General features: G+C 41.7%; 2 protein-coding genes across 4 annotated transcripts in view; one reads left to right on the top strand and one right to left on the bottom strand.

Annotated features, from left to right (window-relative positions):
- Positions 1-4401, top strand: part of LOC113421853 (lysosomal dipeptide transporter MFSD1-like) — an 18629-nt gene extending 14228 nt beyond the window's left edge. For all 3 annotated transcript variants that reach the window (XM_087973308.1, XM_026682473.2, XM_087973309.1), the window contains 3 exons: positions 159-298; positions 1222-1333; positions 1584-4401. In XM_087973308.1, coding sequence (XP_087829434.1) covers positions 159-298; positions 1222-1333; positions 1584-1697 — 366 coding nt within the window. In that variant the 3' untranslated portion in view covers positions 1698-4401. The remainder of the gene's footprint in view (positions 1-158; positions 299-1221; positions 1334-1583) is intronic.
- On the bottom strand, positions 3886-17863 carry JPT2 (Jupiter microtubule associated homolog 2). Its single transcript, XM_026682474.2, has 5 exons — positions 17714-17863; positions 12069-12211; positions 9541-9683; positions 9056-9107; positions 3886-8426 (listed from the first exon to the last, which is right to left on the bottom strand). The coding sequence occupies exons 1-5, from the start codon at positions 17755-17757 to the stop codon at positions 8245-8247; spliced, it is 564 nt and encodes a 187-aa protein (XP_026538259.1). The 5' UTR covers positions 17758-17863; the 3' UTR covers positions 3886-8244.

Raw genomic sequence — 17863 nt, 5'->3', positions numbered from 1 at the left:
AGTCTGCACGTCTTCAAGCTATTAAGGTTGAAACATTGCTTTATCTGATTGTTTTCTCAGAGAGGAAGCTGTTATGAAATTTGATTCTTTCTTCCTTGAAAAAGCGGTTTCTCTCACACTGTTTTTCCAGTCTGTCTTTTCAACCGTCTTTTGTGCAGGCCAGCATGTGGCCTTCAATTCCACTGGTGGTTCCTCAAGCAACATTGGGAACAGCTATGGGGCTGGCGACATCCGTGCAAATGATCGGCATTGGCCTCTCGAATGTGATCGTGGGGCGGATTTTGGGAACAAAATCCAGGTAACGACAGATGCCTTTCTGCTCTCCAGCGAGACCTTTTATGCCTTCCAAATCCAGAAAAAGCATCTTGTCATTCCGAACAGCTTCCATAGATTGCTTGATGATGGAATAACCAAGTACAGGTAGTCCTTGATTTACCACCAAAGCTGAGCCCAAAGTTTGTATTGCTAAGTGAGACATTTGGTAAGTAAGCTTTGCCCCATTTTACAGCCCTTCTTGTCACCATTCGTTAAGTGAGTTGCTGCAGTTGTTAGTCACATTGTTGGGAAGTGAACCTGTTGACATTGCTTGTCAGAAGGTCACAAAAGGGGGTCATGTGACTCCAGGACACGGCAACCGTCATAAATATGAATCAGTTGCCGAGCATCTGCATTTTGGTCACGTGACTGCAGGGAGAGGGCCATGGTCCTAAGTGTGGAAAAACGGTCATAAGTCGCCTTTTCTTCCAGTGCGGTTGTGACTTCAAATGAATTGTAAGTCGAGGACTATCTGTATATCTCAGGGGTGTCAAACTCAATTTCATTGAGGGCCGCATCACGGCTGTGGTTGATCTCGGGGAGGAGGGGGGGGTAGCCGACTGGGTGGGCGTGGTCAGTTTGATGCCACTCACTGGGCATGGCCAACTGGGTGGGCGTGGCTAGCCGGATGCCACTCCCCAAACTCCTGGCATGTTTTCTCTCGTTACATTGGGTAGACCGGGCCGAAGTCACGCTGGCTGGCTCCTTACATTTTCCAGGACGGCACTGCAGGCCAGATCTGACCACATCGCGGGCTGGATTCAGCCCGCAGGCTTTGTGTTTGACACCCCTGCTGTATCTTAATGGAACTAATGCGATATGATGTAAAATGCTTGGACTTGTTCCTCTTGCTCCCTTCTTCAGGACAGTATAATGTTTTGGTTTTTTTTAAATTCTTTTTCCCAGTGAACTGAAGATCCCCTTATGGCGCTGGCAACAGATGATGATCTTCATGCTGGCCAACACCATCGCTTGCATTGGGACCTCTGTCTGCCTTAACATAGTAGATAAGAAGCAGGTAAGAATCCATCTTGTCCAATTAACAAGGAGGGGATCTATCTTTTTCTTTCTATTCTTTTTTTTTCCTTCTCTTTGTCTTCTTTTTCTCTCTTGCATTTATGTGTGTGTTGTTGGTCTATTTTAATTGTAAAATCAATAAAGTATATTTTAAAAAAAAACAAAAAAACAAGGGGGGAATCCGACCCTGGACTTACATCCATAAAGGTTCAACTTTCACCAAACTTTCCCAAATTCTATGAATTTCCCAGGGTGGCACGTTGAACCGCTCAACCAAACGCTCGCCAACTGAGGCTGTGGCCCAACCATCTGTTGACACTGCTCCCCTTCTCAGTGAGGCGGAAGGAGAACCGTCTATCAACTGAAAGAAGAGGCCTTCGGGACACGGGAGTACAACACAAATGAGCCAGAGAGCCTCATTCTAACAACGCACCCTCCTTTTTTCTCTCCTTTCTTTGGCGGTTTAATAAGGGAATTTAAAGAACAGGGCCTAAATGCAGTGTACAAGAATAGCTGCTTTCCAAGTAGCTGCGAGGTGCTACCTGTTAACTGAAAATCTTACACTATCAATAATGCTGCAGCTGCCATGAGTGCAGAGATCTTTAATGCCAATTTTGAGTTGTTTAGTCATTAAGATGTCTTCTTTATTGCGGGAAATTTTCTGCTGAAGAGATTGAAATTTTTTTTCTGCAGATCTTAAATGGACGAAAAGGTGGGAATGTAAATTACTCTGTGCAAGCAATTGTATATGCAAACATTGCACTCATTTTTTTTTTAAAAAGGTCCTTTTGCGCTGTTAAAAGGCTAATAATGGATTTCATCCTTGTAGCACCCACCACAGCAGTATTATCAAAATCCTTCATAATTTTCCTTTCCCAAAATCATGAGGTTTTAAATCAAGGTTTGCCTTCCTCACACATCCATTTCAATTATATTGGCTTCTTTTTGAAATATATTGACAGTATCGAAAATCCTAATATTCAGGAACTTGGGCATTATTCCCAGTTTCCATTTCTCCTTTGACTTCTTCTGAAGAAGGGTTCCAGTAGCTCCACCCTGACTATTTCGGGATATAAAGGCTGACATGAATGATTATTGATTTGACTGCCTAATGGATATTGGCTATTCTGTATCTCTTCTGCACAATATCCTTACTAGTAATTGTGGCTATACAAGTTGGTAATTTGTCAAGAGGGCTATTTAACTTTGCTCTAGAAGTAGAAACATAATACCCGTTAAGATAATCTATTAACACGGTTAACTATATTCACTTCAGAGTTAATCACTCTGGATAGGCCAAACCCATCCCAGAGGCATTTGATGCTTTGAGCCAGCGGTAACGTGATCCAGTTATGAGTTAGCTTTTGGCACTGCTGTCCCTCAAGTGGTTAGCTGGCCTTAGACTTCAGATGTTGCACTGCAATTAGAAAATATAACAAGCCCATGCCAATAACTCTCCCCAGCATTATGTAGCCAATTACTGACGGGATTCATCCCTTGGTAGGAAAATGTCCAGCATTTGGGAAAGACACTATTTTGCAGGAAGATTGTAGACAGGCCTCCCTGAACATAAATGGATGGGTTTCTGTAAAAATACACAACAGCATTCCTGACCCTCTTCCTTCTATCATCTTCCGGTCAAATTGCAAGCTCGTTTTTAGCCCAACTAGACAACCCATGACTCAGAGGGACATCTCCGAAATATTTCCCGACCAGGTTTCCGAATGCCTTCAAAATCAAATGCAAGATACATTCAGAGATGCAACGGCCTTGAAAATAGCCCATGTGGAACTGTGTTGCACAAACACCAATGCAGAAAATGATTTGACATTTCGTGTTATGTCACAAATGGTTTTGTGAGAGTTCTTACGTCGTAACATGTTTTATAACATTCGCCAAATTTCAATCCCGTGATCGAATTTGGGACACTTTCTGTACATTAGCCCATTTAAGGCACCTTGGTTGAAAACATTGTGTCCTGCATTCAGTTAAGGGTTACAGGAACAAGATCTCTATGGAGACTCTCAGTCATCCAAAGTCATGGGTTGTCCCAAAGGTGTTTTTTCAAGAGGCAACCGGACTTTCTTGGTTTTTCCCTTCAAGGCGTTTCGCTTCTCATCCAGTTCTTCTCAAGAACTGAAGAAGCGAGACGTCTTCAAGGAAAAACAAAGTCCAACTGCCTCTTGAAAAAGCATCTTTGCTACAGGAACAAGAATTTTAATAGATGCCAAACTTGGCTTGATCTCCTACCTCAATTTTTAGAAGAAGAAAAGTGACCTGCAACTCTGCTAAGGGAAGGCCACTTGGAATGCTAAGATTAGAATGGGAAGTACGATAGGTACATTTTTGTGACGCGGCTGCTGAAGCAAGCAGAGTCACTCACAAGAGGCCTCTTTGCAAAATTAGAGCCAATCATTGTTACAAGCATCCCATCTACTCCTCTGAAATGATCTCTGACCACTTTTGCAGTTCCTTTTGGACAAACCATTGGGTTACAGCTTATCTAACTTTTCTCAGAGTGCCTGTGTAGCCCAACTCGCATGAAAACAAGACTGCCAACTTAATATTTTTTATTGTCAAATGATACAAAGAACAATGGACACAGCTTGATTTGTCTAATAGCAACACTCTTCACATTTGGATACCAGAGTGGGGAAAAAGGGATAGTGGTAATGCTACAAAGGGATTGATTTTTTTAAAAATGCAGATGTACCAGACAGCCTTGGCTGATGTGAGAACCAATGGCACAGGAATGGATTCAATCAAGTTAATTATTATTTCCCTGAACACTATTACAAAGAAAGACTTAAAGGCATTTCAGTAGAACAAAAACATTTTTGCATTTATGATAGGAAGAATTGAGGAAATTCTTCTCATTCCTCTACAGATTGTCAACTTCACAAAAGGAATTGCTTGCATCTTAACCTGTTCACAAAAGTCTTAGGAATGAGTGGGTTGCCTATGGAAACTAACAGTCAGTTCAAGGTTGAATATCAAGGTTGCATAGCTAATGATTGTGCCACCTCACAATGGCTATTAGCATAAATAAAAGGAATTTTATAAACCTTGCTTCTGTTTTGCCCCAACAATCTCATTCTTTACAATTCATGTAATATACTGTGTGCTAGTTTGGTTACAGTAAAATCTCTGGATTACCAGCCACTTGGGAAGAAATAACTGGTTTTTAGGAGAGGCACCTTGGGCTTAGACTATCTTAGTTTGTACATGTAAAACTCATGAGGCTATAAGGGGATTAAAAAAAGATTTGAAGAATCCATCAGCTCTACTGTAATGGACTAGTGAAATACAGTTGTTTATTAAACAGCACAATTCAACATAGTTGAGTTATTATTAACTCCTAATGTAGCTTTTAAAAAGGAAAATACCCTTTCTGGATACACAGTGTAATCCTCAGCCACCCCTCGAAAAAAATGATAGGCACAAGTTAAATCAATCATAACTTAAGGCTTAGCAGGAAAAAAAGGCTAACAGAGAAGTACTGGTGAAAACGCCCCTTTGAAATTGTGCAATTCCGAGTAATCCACATGTAGCAATGACATGCAAATGGCATCCCAAGCTGATGTTGCCCAATTGTTCTCATGTGGCTCGTTTCATTAGAAAGCTAAGTGGTGTTTGCATTCTATTTGTTTTCCCCCCATCTCCCTGGTATTGAAAGGGTGGCATTACCTGTATAGCAAACCATGTGAGAGAACTTGGCAAGAAATATTAAACCAGCATTATTTAAATGCTGAACTGTTTTAGCTTCTAGTACAGAGCATCTCAGAAATACTTTGCAATGAACCTGTGATTATCGCTGGTGGATCGAGCTATTCTACGAAGGCCACTGGTTTTCTGATATGCTTGATGAATTCCAACAGAAAATTCAGGGAGTTGAAAAAAGCAAACCACAATGGTCTGATCATTTGACATTGAGGCATTTGGACTACTCATACACAGTCTAGACCAGGGATGTTCAACATTGGCAACTTTTTAAGATTCATGAACTTCAACTATCAGAATTCCCCAGCCAGCTGGGAGTTAAAATCCACAAGAAGTCTTAAAATTGCCAAAGTTGGACACCCCTAGTCTAGAAAGAATTCATCCAGAAACACAGACTTTTTCCCTTCTGTCTCTTCACAAACTCGTGCTGCAATTATGGGAAATGGTGCAAGGTGACATCCACCCAACATTGTATATTTCAAACGTCCTGAAAGCAACAGACTAGTAAGGGTCTTGAGCTAGCTCTTATAGCTAAATTAGTCTACTTCCAGCTTGTGCCTGGAGATGTTGGCTAACCATTAAATATACTATGCCAGGACTGTAACATTACATTTGCACTTGATTCTGTACAGCATAACCATCATAGCCAACTTCCTAATTCTGCCAAAGAGTGTTTCTCAATAGACATGTTCAGAAGCAGCCATCCTGCTTCTTCAGTCCTCCCTTCCTTGGCAGTCATCTCACTAATTTGCAACTCCCTCTTGCTTCTGTCCTCTCCAGCAAGGTATTACATTTAATGCACACCTCAGTCAATCTTCCAGAATAAGCCACTGGCTGCCATTTTGCCCATGTCTCTTTGGGATTTGTTACCCTGAGCTGCATCTGCACAGCAAAAAAGCAAACCTCAAGTCAGTAGGACAAAGGTTGAAAAAACCCCAGCCAAACAGGTGAGTTTGATAAGGAAGGAGAAACAAGGAATACTTGATTTTATTTTCTACTTTCAACATTATTTTCTAATGTTGCCTTCCCATAATGGGGATTAAACAATGGACGCTGGAATATATTTTGGGATTGATCTTTTCCATAGCTTGTGAACACGAATAACAAATCCATTCTAGGGCGACTGCTTGCTTTTGAACATTCCTTTGAATTATAGAACAAGATTATTTGAGTGTTAAGTATGGATCTGGGATGCTTTATTGTGGGTCAACTCATATTTGTTCCAATGTGAAACAGATAACTGAAACATTACAAAAATAGGCAGTTTTATAATACTTAAAGGTATGTCCACAGGGACGAGACCATATGATTGTAGGAAATGTAAGGGCAGAATAGCTGTGATTGGGGATAGAAGAGCATTACTTATAAATCAAACTAAAGAAACGACATCCCAGTTATCCAGACATCATACTCTCTACAATTAAGGGTTGTCTTTGAATGCTTCCTGTTTAACAATGGAATATATGGGTGTACGTGTGAGAACCAAGATTGACCCTTTCCTAATGGTATTAAGCTGTTAGAAATAGACCTCAAGGGTCATCCTTAGGTCATCCTAAGAATCGGGTTAAAAATTCACAGGAAGTTGATATTCACAGTTTAAGGCAAGGGTCTTCAAACTTGGCAAATTTAAGACTTGTGGACTTCAACTCCCAGAATTCCTAAGCTAACATGACTGGAGGAGGAATTCTGGGAGTTGAAGTTCACAAGTGTTAAAGCTGTCAAGTTTGAAGACCCCTGGTTTAAAGGTTATAGCAATATAACAATGTTTACTCACTTGCAAGTTAAAAGGCACAGAGATGTTAATGTTCAGTTGATAAACCTGGAAGCGCTCCGCTTTCCAATAACTATAGAATAAGTGACCTCTTACAGAAACTTTTTTTTTTTTTCAAAGAAAGCTTTCATACATTCTTCCAAGAAAGTTCAGCAGGGGTTTCCAACCTTGGTAACTTTACGACCTGTGGACTTCCAACTCCCAGAATTCCCCAGGCAGCGTGGCTGGCTAAGGAATTCTGGGAGTTGAAGCCCACAAGTCTTAAAGTGGCCAAGGTTGGAGACCCCTGGTGTTCAGAATCTGTGAGGCCACATGAATTGGCACTATGCAATGTTTGAAGTGGGTATAGGTGGGAAGGAGGTGCTGAGGAAGAGATAAAATAGGTAAACATATAAGATGAAGAATTCTGGCCCCACCTCTTTTGTCACTGCCTGCCCTAGAAGAACTGGTGGGCCCCAGTCTGATCTTTTTTTTTTCCTATTGGCAGAGGGAGTGGAAGAGGTGAGCCCAAGAACTTGAAAAACAAAACAGCCAGTGTCTAAGCTCCACCTCGTGTAGCTAAAGGTAACAGAGGCTGCCTCTGCATAGAAAGACCTAGCTAAGGGGAGAGAGAAGTCGCTAAAGGCAACCAAAGAGCAACAAGTAGAACAGACTAAGAGTCAGCATAAAATTAGAATGAGAACCTTTCTGAAAGCTACAGCAGCTCGCTGCCCAATACAAGTTAAAATCTTCAGGCACAATAGCTTGTGCAGGGAGGTTAGTGATGAAGGAGAGAGTTAGTCACTAGCTTCTGAACTGCCTCCTTGGAGAGGGTTCAGGCTCTAATTTTAAACTGAAGCGGTTTGGCTTCGTTCTATCAACAGACCTATTTTTTTTGTTTTAATGTGCTACTCATCATGAAGTTATAGCCAACTGGTCAAAAGAGGAGTGCCACAAAGCCAAAGCTTCTAAAACTCTTTCAGAAAAGGGATTTGTGCATGATTCATTTCAACTACAACTTATCTCAAAAAATGATTCGCCTGCACTTTTTTTTTTTTGCAAGACGACAATCAAGGGACGACTCTCTTTTCCGAGGCAGGGGTTGCAGCAGCCTCCCTTCTTTACAAGCAGAGAGAATATCTCCTTGAGGCTGTGTTGCCTAGCTGGCAGATCAAAAATTGGTATTGCACTTTAAATGGGATGTGTTCTGCAATCCATCTCCGGAAGTCTTCCTTAACTGTGTTCAGAATGCAGAGAGAAGGAAGGAGGCTCGTCCCCGTCTTACAAACACCCCCCTCCCCCAAAGCCCGATTGCTGCTATGGACTAACAAGCCAAACCACTAAGTGCCTCCCTCCTTCAAGCACTAGAAAATTAGCCTTTTGGTTCTGAGAATGAAAGCTTAAGACATTGGGGAAGGGTGGGGGTGAGAAAGTGGCCTTCCCTAATAGAATGCAATGCTAGATTTGCCTCCTGGGGGGTTGAGGACTTTGTTGTGAGAACGCGGCCGTGGTCCCAGCCTGGGTTCATGGTTGTCTATCTTGGGGCCAGGTTCTTTGGTGGTCTCCTTCAGCAGGTCCTTCTTCTCGCTCAACTCTTCTCTCTGCGGTCTTTGGTCTTCTGGAACTGTGCAAGATGATACGTGGCAGGTTAGAATACAGTGTTCATTCTGCTTGGTTTTATTCCACTGTGCTGCCAACGCTTGGGTTTTGCATGCAAGGTTCCCACGCATGGTGCAGTGTTTGATTAACTTACTTACTCCCAGTTAGTCTTCTACTACTTCATCTGAAGGAGATGTTAGCTAGTTCAGCTTATGCAATGCTTCCCTTTACATCAAAATCACTTAAAAGAATGGTGGGGGGGAAGAGAAGCGGGGATGGTCTGAAACTCTTAACATTTGATGCATGGCCTGTCAAATGTGGTCCATTTTTAGGATCATAAGGGGAAACCTCTCAGAGGGCCAATAGATTGGATTTCTCTCTCTCTCAAGAGCCAACCTTGGCAACTTTAAGAGTTGTGGACTTCAACTCCCAGAATTCCCCAGCCAGTCATGCTTGGGAACATTGTATGCAAAACCTATGCTGGCTGGGGAATTCTGGAAGTTGAAGTCCGCAGATCTTAAAGCTGCCAAGGTTGGACACCCCTGCTATAAAGTATATAGTACTAAAAGCTATACCGTGATTTTCAAAAGCTGATACGATATAAAGGATAAAATAATGGAACTGACCGAATTCGAGAGGCCTTGCTCTAATTACCTTTTGTTTCTCGTGGTGAATCTCCTCTATCATTCAAGAGAAAGGTGTGGTCCTGGATAAGAAGGAAGAAAAAGGTTTTTAGATATTAACCAACACTTTCAAAAGACCGTTTTTCATGAGAATCCTTTCAAGCTGTAAGACAAACCAGGCTGGCAATCCAGCTTTACAAAGCAATGCTTCTAAAGACATGCAAACTCTGGGTCCTGCATCAGACAGAAAAATCTTTACAGAGATTTTGTTTTGTATTAACACCAAATGTTTCCCTTATAGTCAATTTAAATTGACAATAGATTATTTATATTGCTTGGTCAATCAAGCCAGCATTAGTCCCTTGAGTTTGTCACTCAAGAAGTGCGTATTCAACAGCTTCCTTTATACAAACACAACTACTTTGCCTACATTGATTATTATAATTTGGGCTCCCCCCCCCTTCTTCTTTTTTAAAAAAACCAAAAGAAAGTGATTGGAAGCTATAAGCGAGTTACCTTGGGCTTATTCGGATGTGCTTTGACTGTGCTGACAGGTGATGAGGTCCCAAAGATATTGTGTGTTTTCCCTCCAGGTGGGTTTATAAATTGCCGGGATGCATTAGGTTTATGATCCTCAAAAATGCCGCTGTCCTTCCCACCTGCAAGACAACAATAAGTGAGGAAGTTTACAGGAACTGCTCTTCCTCTCTTGAGTCTCCAGGGCAGAAGGAAACAAGCCGTGAACCCTAAGGCTGGCTAGGATGTTGAGGTCCTTCGGGAACCAGACATGCTTGCACAGCTTTGGATAAAGGTTTCCTTTCTGAGATCCTGTTGATTTTCCTTTCTGCTTAATATCCCTTTATTAAGTTCAAACCTTTATTGTCAGAGTACAACATGTGTACAATGAGATTGCCTGAGCCTCCCTTCGTGAACACCCCCACAACACAATATAACTCACAGTGAATTATAGTCTTTGACCAGCATTACAAATACCCCCAAAAAACGTTACAGAAAACCCTTTCTTGAAGAAATGATCATGTAAAAAATAACACGTCTAACCCAAAGATTTGCACCAATGTATGAGGGACACAATGCCTCAGTGGCTAAGACGCTGAGCTTGTCAATCAGAAAGGTCAGCAGTTTGCCCGTTTGAATCCCTAGCGCCACGTAAGAGAGTGAGCTCCTGTTACTTGCCCCAGCTTCTGCCAACCTAGCAGTTCTAAAGCATGTAAAAAATGCAAGTAGAAAAATAGGGACCACTTTGGTGGGAAGGGAACAGCGTTCCTCCGTGCGCCTTCGGTATTTAGTCATGACCACATGACCACAGAGACGTCTTTGGACAGCACTGACTCTTTGGCTTTGTAACAGAGATGAGCACCGCCCCCTAGAGCCAGAAATGAGAACCTTTACCCTTTACCTTATGGCTCAATAAATGTGTTTTGCAATCTAGAATGTAAATGTTAACATCCTTTAAAAATTAATGTAATGTACCTATATCTGTACCTAACCCTTAATTTCTGAAATAATTGTATAAATAAATTACAACTATTACATTTCATAAGTTGCATACATAAAGAGAAAGCATGTCTTGAGATACCCTAAAAGGCCCCCTTAGAAAGACCTCAATTTACAACAGTTCATTTAGTGACCGTTCAAAGTTACAAAGGCACTGAAAAAAGTGACTTATAACTGTTTTTCACACTTAGGACCATTGCAGCATCCCCATTGTCAAGTGATCAAAATTCAGATGCTTGGCAAGTGGTTTGTATTTATGACAGCTGCAGTGTCCTGGGGGGTCACGGGATCCCTTTTTGCGACCTTCTGACAAGCAAAGTCAATGTGGGGGAGCCTGATTCACTTAACAACCACGTTGCTAACTTAATAAATGCAATGATTCACTTAACAACTGTGGCGAGAAGGGTTGTAAAATGGGGAAAAACTCAACAAGTGTTTCACTTAGCAACATAAATTTTGGGCTCAAGTGTGGTCATAACTCAAGGACTACCTGCAGGCAAGAATTTCTACCTCCATAGAGGCACAAGCACAAATTCTCTGAGGAAAAGGACTCTCTCCTTCCAAATAATCTTTGAAGGATGTAGAAAGCGGCAAATAAAAAGTTAATGTAGAGGCAAGGGACTGCCATGTCAAACAGATATAATGCCAAATCACTCCAGGTAAATCTATCTTATTCCATTTGCCAATGAAGCTATCATAATTGCAACCAGGAGTGTCCGCACATAAAAAAATGTGGGAGCTTCGACCACCTGGTTGTGGTTACAATCTTGACTTTACTCCTTCCTTGCTACATGTACCAACAACTCAAAAGTATTAACATTTAGGCATTTTTTTAAAAAAAAATCTTCTACCTTATGCAAGTTCCCAAGGATGTGATCAGAGTTGTCTAAACATTGTAACAAGCTGTTGTTACAAAAGAACAAGATGTTACAGAACAAGTTGTTTACTTGTTTCAAAATCTCACAGTCAACTTGCAAAACACTTCACATGCATAGTGATAAACTTGTTCTTTTTATGAGTATTAAACTCTGAAATTGTCAGCAATCTAAATTACGTCAGGTAGTGGACAATGGCTGGTGAAAGCAGGACAATGGCTGGGACTATATAATCCAAATGGAATCTCACAGATGAGTACAGAATGATTTGTATAAAATAGTTAAGTTTGAATATTATTTAGTCAAAAGTAGCTTAAAGCAGTGACCATGATAATAATAAATAGCCATAGCACTTATACACCGCTTCATAGTGCTTTGCAGACCTCTCTAAGCAGTTTACAGAGTCAGCCTCTTGCCCCCAACAATCTGGGTCCTCATTTAACCCACCTTGGAAGGATGGAAAGCTGAGACAACCTTGAGCCATTCAGGATCAAACTCCTAGCAGTGAGCAGAATCAGCCTGCAATATTGCGTTCTAAACACTGCACCAGCACGGCTCTTTGAATGATAAATGATAGTTACCTGGTTTCATGGATGAACTTATCAAACCTGTCGCTCCCATTCTCAGTATTTTCAAGAAGAGTATGGTTCTCACCTGGGGGATTGGTTCTCTTTGGGAAGTTTATAGGTTCTTCAGCCGCTGCAAATATGTTAGACGTCATTTTCTGTGGCTTGGAAGAGGACACTTCTGCACTTCCAAAGAGGTCACTGGAGAGTCCACCTGGTGGCTGCAGCCCCCTGTTTTGCAGGAGATGATCAACAATCAACCATGATTGTAAAAGATAGTCCATACAAAGAAGTAAGGCGCTATGGTTCAGATAGCACACTGCCTTCCATTTGATATAATTCCGTGAATTGTGGGATCATTTCATTTGGAAACCATGGTTTGGAGCATGGAATGATGTGCAAACTCGGTCAGCATCTGAATAATCAATGTTCTTCTTTATCTGGAAATCTTCAATTCATTTAAAATATTTCTTTTGAAGGAAGTAGCAACAAGAGTTTCTTGGAGCCTGCGATACTTAACTATTTTCAAAATTAACATCTATTTAAATCCATGTGAAGAATTATGATTAAAGTATCAGATTGTACAGGACTGGCAAATGTTTTAGTGCAGACCTTTCCTATGAGAACTGTATGTACACTTCCTCCCCCCCTACACACACACACACACACACACCAAAGGGATTGTTGCAAAGTAGGATCAACAATTGCCGTGGTTCTTCTTGCTGGCAATTTTCCTTTGCTTTCGGTTGCTGGGTGAGGCTACAGCCACACCCAATCCCAAACTGAGGAAGACTGAACGCTGAGCTCAATTATTTATCCCTCTGCAACTTGTTCACACCCTTTCATGAATGTGTGTGAGAACTACAGTATTTGAATACCGATGAGGAGATACACTTTTAAAAAGGTTATAGATTTGTATTATTGCCTAGCATAATAACTGCTCTTTATTGTTCTCTGAAAGGTTAAACCAGGGGATATCGAACTTTGGCAACTTTTAAGACTTGTGGACTTCAACTCCCAAAATTCCCCATCCAACATTCCAGGGGTTGAAGTCCACAAGTCTTAAAATTGCCAAGGTTGGAACAACTCTGGATTAAACTAATTTAGTAGTGCATTTTATATCTTGAACTGTTAAAGTCTATTAGTCTAATCAACTCTCTCCACATTGATGGGCCCCAAATGTTCTGAAAAATTTGTCCAAATTTTTTTCTACCATCATTTAACATTTTTGGTAGTTTGTGGTTTGAGGTGGACTCACTGACACTAACAAGGGACATTTTTTTTAAAAAAAAGAAAGCAAGTTTGGAGTTGGCCATTAGAAAGAGATACGGCTCATCATCAGCAACAAATGCAAATATCACAAAAAATTATTAACCTTTATCCTCAGCACACATTAAGACTGATGCAGTCAACGGAGGCTCACTGTCAAAGTAAAAATCAACTTGCCTGCAAAGTTAACAGGCTGCATCATTTAAGGACACATATTTGGTGGTAAGCAGACCCCCCTCCCCAAAGGATTACAGTGCTTGACGATACAGTGTAAAAAGCAAGGATATCTAAAACTGACTAATGCAATTCAGAAATATGTTCAGCAATCTCAGTGACAGTCAGTTAAGAGACTATGATCTAAAAAGGAAGGGAGATAAGATGTTTCACTGGTAATACCATTTGGCAAAGGGATGGTAAAAATGCAGTTATAATCCATTGCAGATACTATTATAATCCACGCCAGATGTTTACCATGCTTTATTTCATAAAGCAAATTTCCTTTACAATCAAACTGATTGGATAAGAAAAAGAAATTAAGATAATAATTCCACCGCAGAATTACAGCTATTTTCTTTCAACATGCCAGAGTGGAAAAGAGCCTGAAGTGATATATCTGCATCCAAAGGAAATTATAGAAGTAGCCCAATCGTTCAGACACAATTTGGCATTACTTCACACAATTTACATGCAAACCGTATTTTCACAGGCAGCTCATTTATCTCAAATTTAATTTTAAAAATAAATGTAATTGCTATTTCCAGAGCTCATCCCATGCTCTAGCCCTGAGGTATCCAGCCCAGGCAACTTTAAGATTTGCGGACTTTAACTCCCCAAACTCCCCAGCCAGGGAATTCTGGGAATTGGAAGTTCAAAAGTCTTAAAGCTGCCAAGATTGGACACCAGGGCTTTAAGCCTGATGCCTGGGGGGGAAAACAAGAGATTCAGGAGTTTGTTAAAGATCAACAAGGTCAGGATCATGTGAATTGGAAGCGGATTGTCGTTTCATTGCCTGGAGGCTAAAAAACAATTCCTGAAAGATGGTTCCTGCTTATCCAGACCATTGTGTACTTTGCCTGCTCCTCTTGTCAAATGTGCAGAGAGGGGGGACATCTGCCCCACAGGAAGGATTTCACAATCTGGGCTCCCCTTAGGCAGCAGCTACTTTAGCAATAAATTGGCAAATGGAGACCTTGACCAATGGGGATTCTGCCCAGGTTTGGCTCCTATGCCCTTTATGGCCTTTTCAGGAAGATAACACCCTAGCCACACACTCTCATCACTTCGAAAGCTACTTGGAAGTGATGCTATAAAATGCAATGGCTTACGAACAGGTATTATCCATTTCACATAACCTCAATGCTGCTCCGAAGCCACAAACTTCTAAATACAGTTCTATGTTCTAGCTTTCTTCCAGAGCCCTCTATGACATAAACTGCCTGCAGGACCATCAGTATAAGGCCAGCCTAGACGATGGGGGCGGGGTATTGAGCTCCCACCCACCAATTCAACATAAGAGAGGAAACCTGCTTTGCTTTTATGATGTTCCGTTATGGCTCACTTTTATCTCCAGAGATCCAAATAATCATTGTTACATGCTGGAAGGCAGTTTACATGGACTTTTTAAAAAAGGATTTCGATACTAGAGTTAAAGCAATGCTCTGGCACAAGGGGAGAGTTATGTTTTGTGGTGTTTAACTGTTGCTTTCATGTACTTCATTTGTTGAAAACCACTCCCAATTGTTTAAGGCTAGTGGTCTAAACCACTAGCCCCAATAAATACAATATTTGTTGTTTTAAGTTATGACAGATATAATTTTAAAAAAAGGATTGAATTCCAACTTTTATCCTGAATTACTGTTTCATTAAAAAAAAAGCCCACTGCACATGGCCTGATAGAGCAGTTCCTTGGCAGTTTTAGAGAAAAGATGTTATGCCTCAGGCAAGACACGAAACTGCAGAGATGCAGAACTACAGCAAAGATCTCCCGTCTCACAACCCACACCCACTTTGTAACAAAGCAAGCAAATGCAGTTGTGCCTTCTTGGAATTTCATACCAGACAGCATGGTTGGGTGGCACCTGATTTCCCTTTGGCAATCAAAAATTTATGCTGGAGTATTGCAATTCCAAAACTAGCAATCAGGTAGGGGTTCAAAAGAACAACAACCAAACCCCTTTTGCTCATTTGAAATCCGACTCAGATTCATTTTCATAATCCCGCAAGGCAAAGGCAGCTGCTGCTCAACATGTGCCCATTAAAAAGTTGTTCCTGGCACATGCAGAATATTATTCTAACCACATAGCCAGATTCAAGGGAAATTGCTACATGTCTATCCAATTCCAGAAATATTGTTTAGCAGATTGTACAAACCCTGAAAACTCCTGAAAGCAAACACCAGCAATAAAATCCTGGAACATAACAACCAGTGTCACAACCCAGACAAATCAATTTTACAGCAGAGCATTTTTTACAATTTGGGAAGATAATCTCAAGGTGAGTTCTAGTTCAGTTTTAAGCACAAAAGTCGGCTGGGTGACTTTGAGCCTGTCACGCTGTCTCGGCCCAACCCATCAAACAGGGTTGCTATGGGGGAAAACAGGAAGAGGAAGGAATCTTATGTACCTTGGCTGCTTTGAGTTACTTATAACCGGCCAGAATTACTTAGGTGAGAGAGGTGAAGTAGAAATTTAATAAATGAAATAAAGATAAGAATCCAACAAATAAACAAACTGGGCTGGATACCTTAAATAAATAACCACTTAGTTAAGCAGGACTGGGCACCTTCTGGCCAGAACATCCTGCATGGAATGTTTCCCACCACCAGAATAACAAAGTTGGAAGGGACCTTGGAGGTCTTCTAGACCAACCCCCTGCTCAAGCAGGAGACCCTATACCATTCTAGACAAGTGGCTGTCTAGTCTCTTCTTAAAAACCTCAAATGGAGCAGCCAAAACTTCGGAAGGCAAGCTGTTCCACTGGTTAATCTTAGTTCCAGGTTGCTTTTCTCCTTGGTTAGTTTCCATCCATTGCTTCTTGTTCTGCCTTCAGGTGCTTTGGAAAACAGGTTAAACCCCATCATGTCACTCCTAGTCCTTTTCACTAAACTAGACAAACCCAATTCTTGCAACCAGTTCTTTTTATCCTCCAGTCCCCTAATCATCTTTGTCGCTCCTTCTCTGCACTCTTGCCAGAGTCTCGACATCTTTTTTTATATCGGGGCAACCCAAACTGGATGCAATGATTCCAAGTGTGGTCTTACCAAGACATTATAAACACCCTAAGATTAAATGATATAAGATAGAGATAGGTAGGTAGATAGCTAGATAGAGGTAGGTAAGTAGGTAGGTAGGTAGGTAGAATATATAGATAGATATATATATATATATATATATATATATATATATATATATATATATATATATATATATAATATAGATAGATAGATAGATATAGATAGATAGATAGATAGATAGATAGATAGATAGATAGATAGATAGATATAGATATAGATATATATATATAGATATATATAGATATATATAATATATAGATAGATAGATAGATAGATAGAGAGAGAGGGGGGTAGGGAGGTATATTAGATAGATAGAGATATAGGTAGAGATATATAGATATAGACAGATAGACAAATAGATAGACAGATAGATAGAGAGGGGGGTAGGGGGTAGATATAGAGAGATAGAGAGAGAGAGGTAGAGAGAGAGGTAGGTAGGTAGGTAGAGATATAGAGATAGATAAAAAGATAGAAAGGGGGATAGGGAGGTAGATATAGAGAGATATAGATAAGATTAGATAAATATTTTATATTTATCAATATAAAATTATTTTTATATTTTGCTCCGAACAAGGCAGACACAATAACTTGCCGGCCACCCCACCCTTCGTCTTGTAGGGTTCCTTTTTTTTTTTGGGGGGTAGGGCGGCGGCAGCAGAAGGGAGACGACCCCTGCCTCGATTTCCCTCCAGGACCACCGCAAAGGACAGAACCGCCCCCTCATCCCCCCCACCCACCCTAGACCAGGGGCTCCAGCCGGCTGGTCGACCCTCTCCTCCCCCTCCCGAGGCGAGCCGAGTCGCCTCTCCGCTGCCGACCTCAAGAGAGTGGGGGGGGGGGTGGACGCCGCCCGAGGCGGGGATTCACACTCCCGGACCCAAACCAGGGAGTTTCCACGAGAAAAAGCCGCGCCTCGTGGAATCCGGTGCGTGGGCAGCTTGCAAGGACACGCGGGGGGCGGTGGGGGAGGGGGGGAAAGGAGAGATAAATCCTCCTCCCCGCCCGGTTTTCACGTTCCCTCCCTTCCATGTGTTCCCGACAAGAGGCGTCGGGGTTTGGCGGTTATGGGTCGGGGTAGTAGTCTCAAGGCTGGGGATGCTGGGCTTTGTAGTCCCCTCCCCACAAGCGTGAGCTGAGGGGAAAAAAAAAAAACCCCATCCCAGCCGCCTGACCTGGAGCTGGGTCTGGTTGTGTCGGACTCGGGCCCTTGGAACATGGTGGCCGGCAGAGCGAGCGAGCGAGCGAGCGACGGCCGACAAAGCTTCCTCCGTTGCCCGCCCAGCCGCGCGAATCACCTCAGCTTCTCTCTCTCTCTCTCTCTC

This window comes from Notechis scutatus, chromosome 12, assembly GCF_049901735.1.
Source record: "Notechis scutatus isolate UNSWTSFEM ecotype Mainland chromosome 12, rNotScu1.2, whole genome shotgun sequence".
NCBI classification, from domain to species: domain Eukaryota; kingdom Metazoa; phylum Chordata; class Lepidosauria; order Squamata; family Elapidae; genus Notechis; species Notechis scutatus.
The sequence above is the reverse complement of the archived record's forward strand: the minus strand, read 5'-3'. Positions and strand labels throughout refer to the sequence as shown.

Bases quoted from the DNA above. Each gene is read 5' to 3' on its own strand.
- JPT2 (XM_026682474.2), bottom strand. From the start codon at position 17,757: ATGTTCCAAGGGCCCGAGTCCGACACAACCAGACCCAGCTCCAG. The intron at 12,212-17,713 runs GTCAGGCGGCTG...CCTGCAAAACAG, and splicing joins ACAACCAGACCCAGCTCCAG to GGGGCTGCAGCCACCAGGTG. The intron at 9,684-12,068 runs GTGAGAACCATA...GTTGTCTTGCAG, and splicing joins AAAGAGAACCAATCCCCCAG to GTGGGAAGGACAGCGGCATT.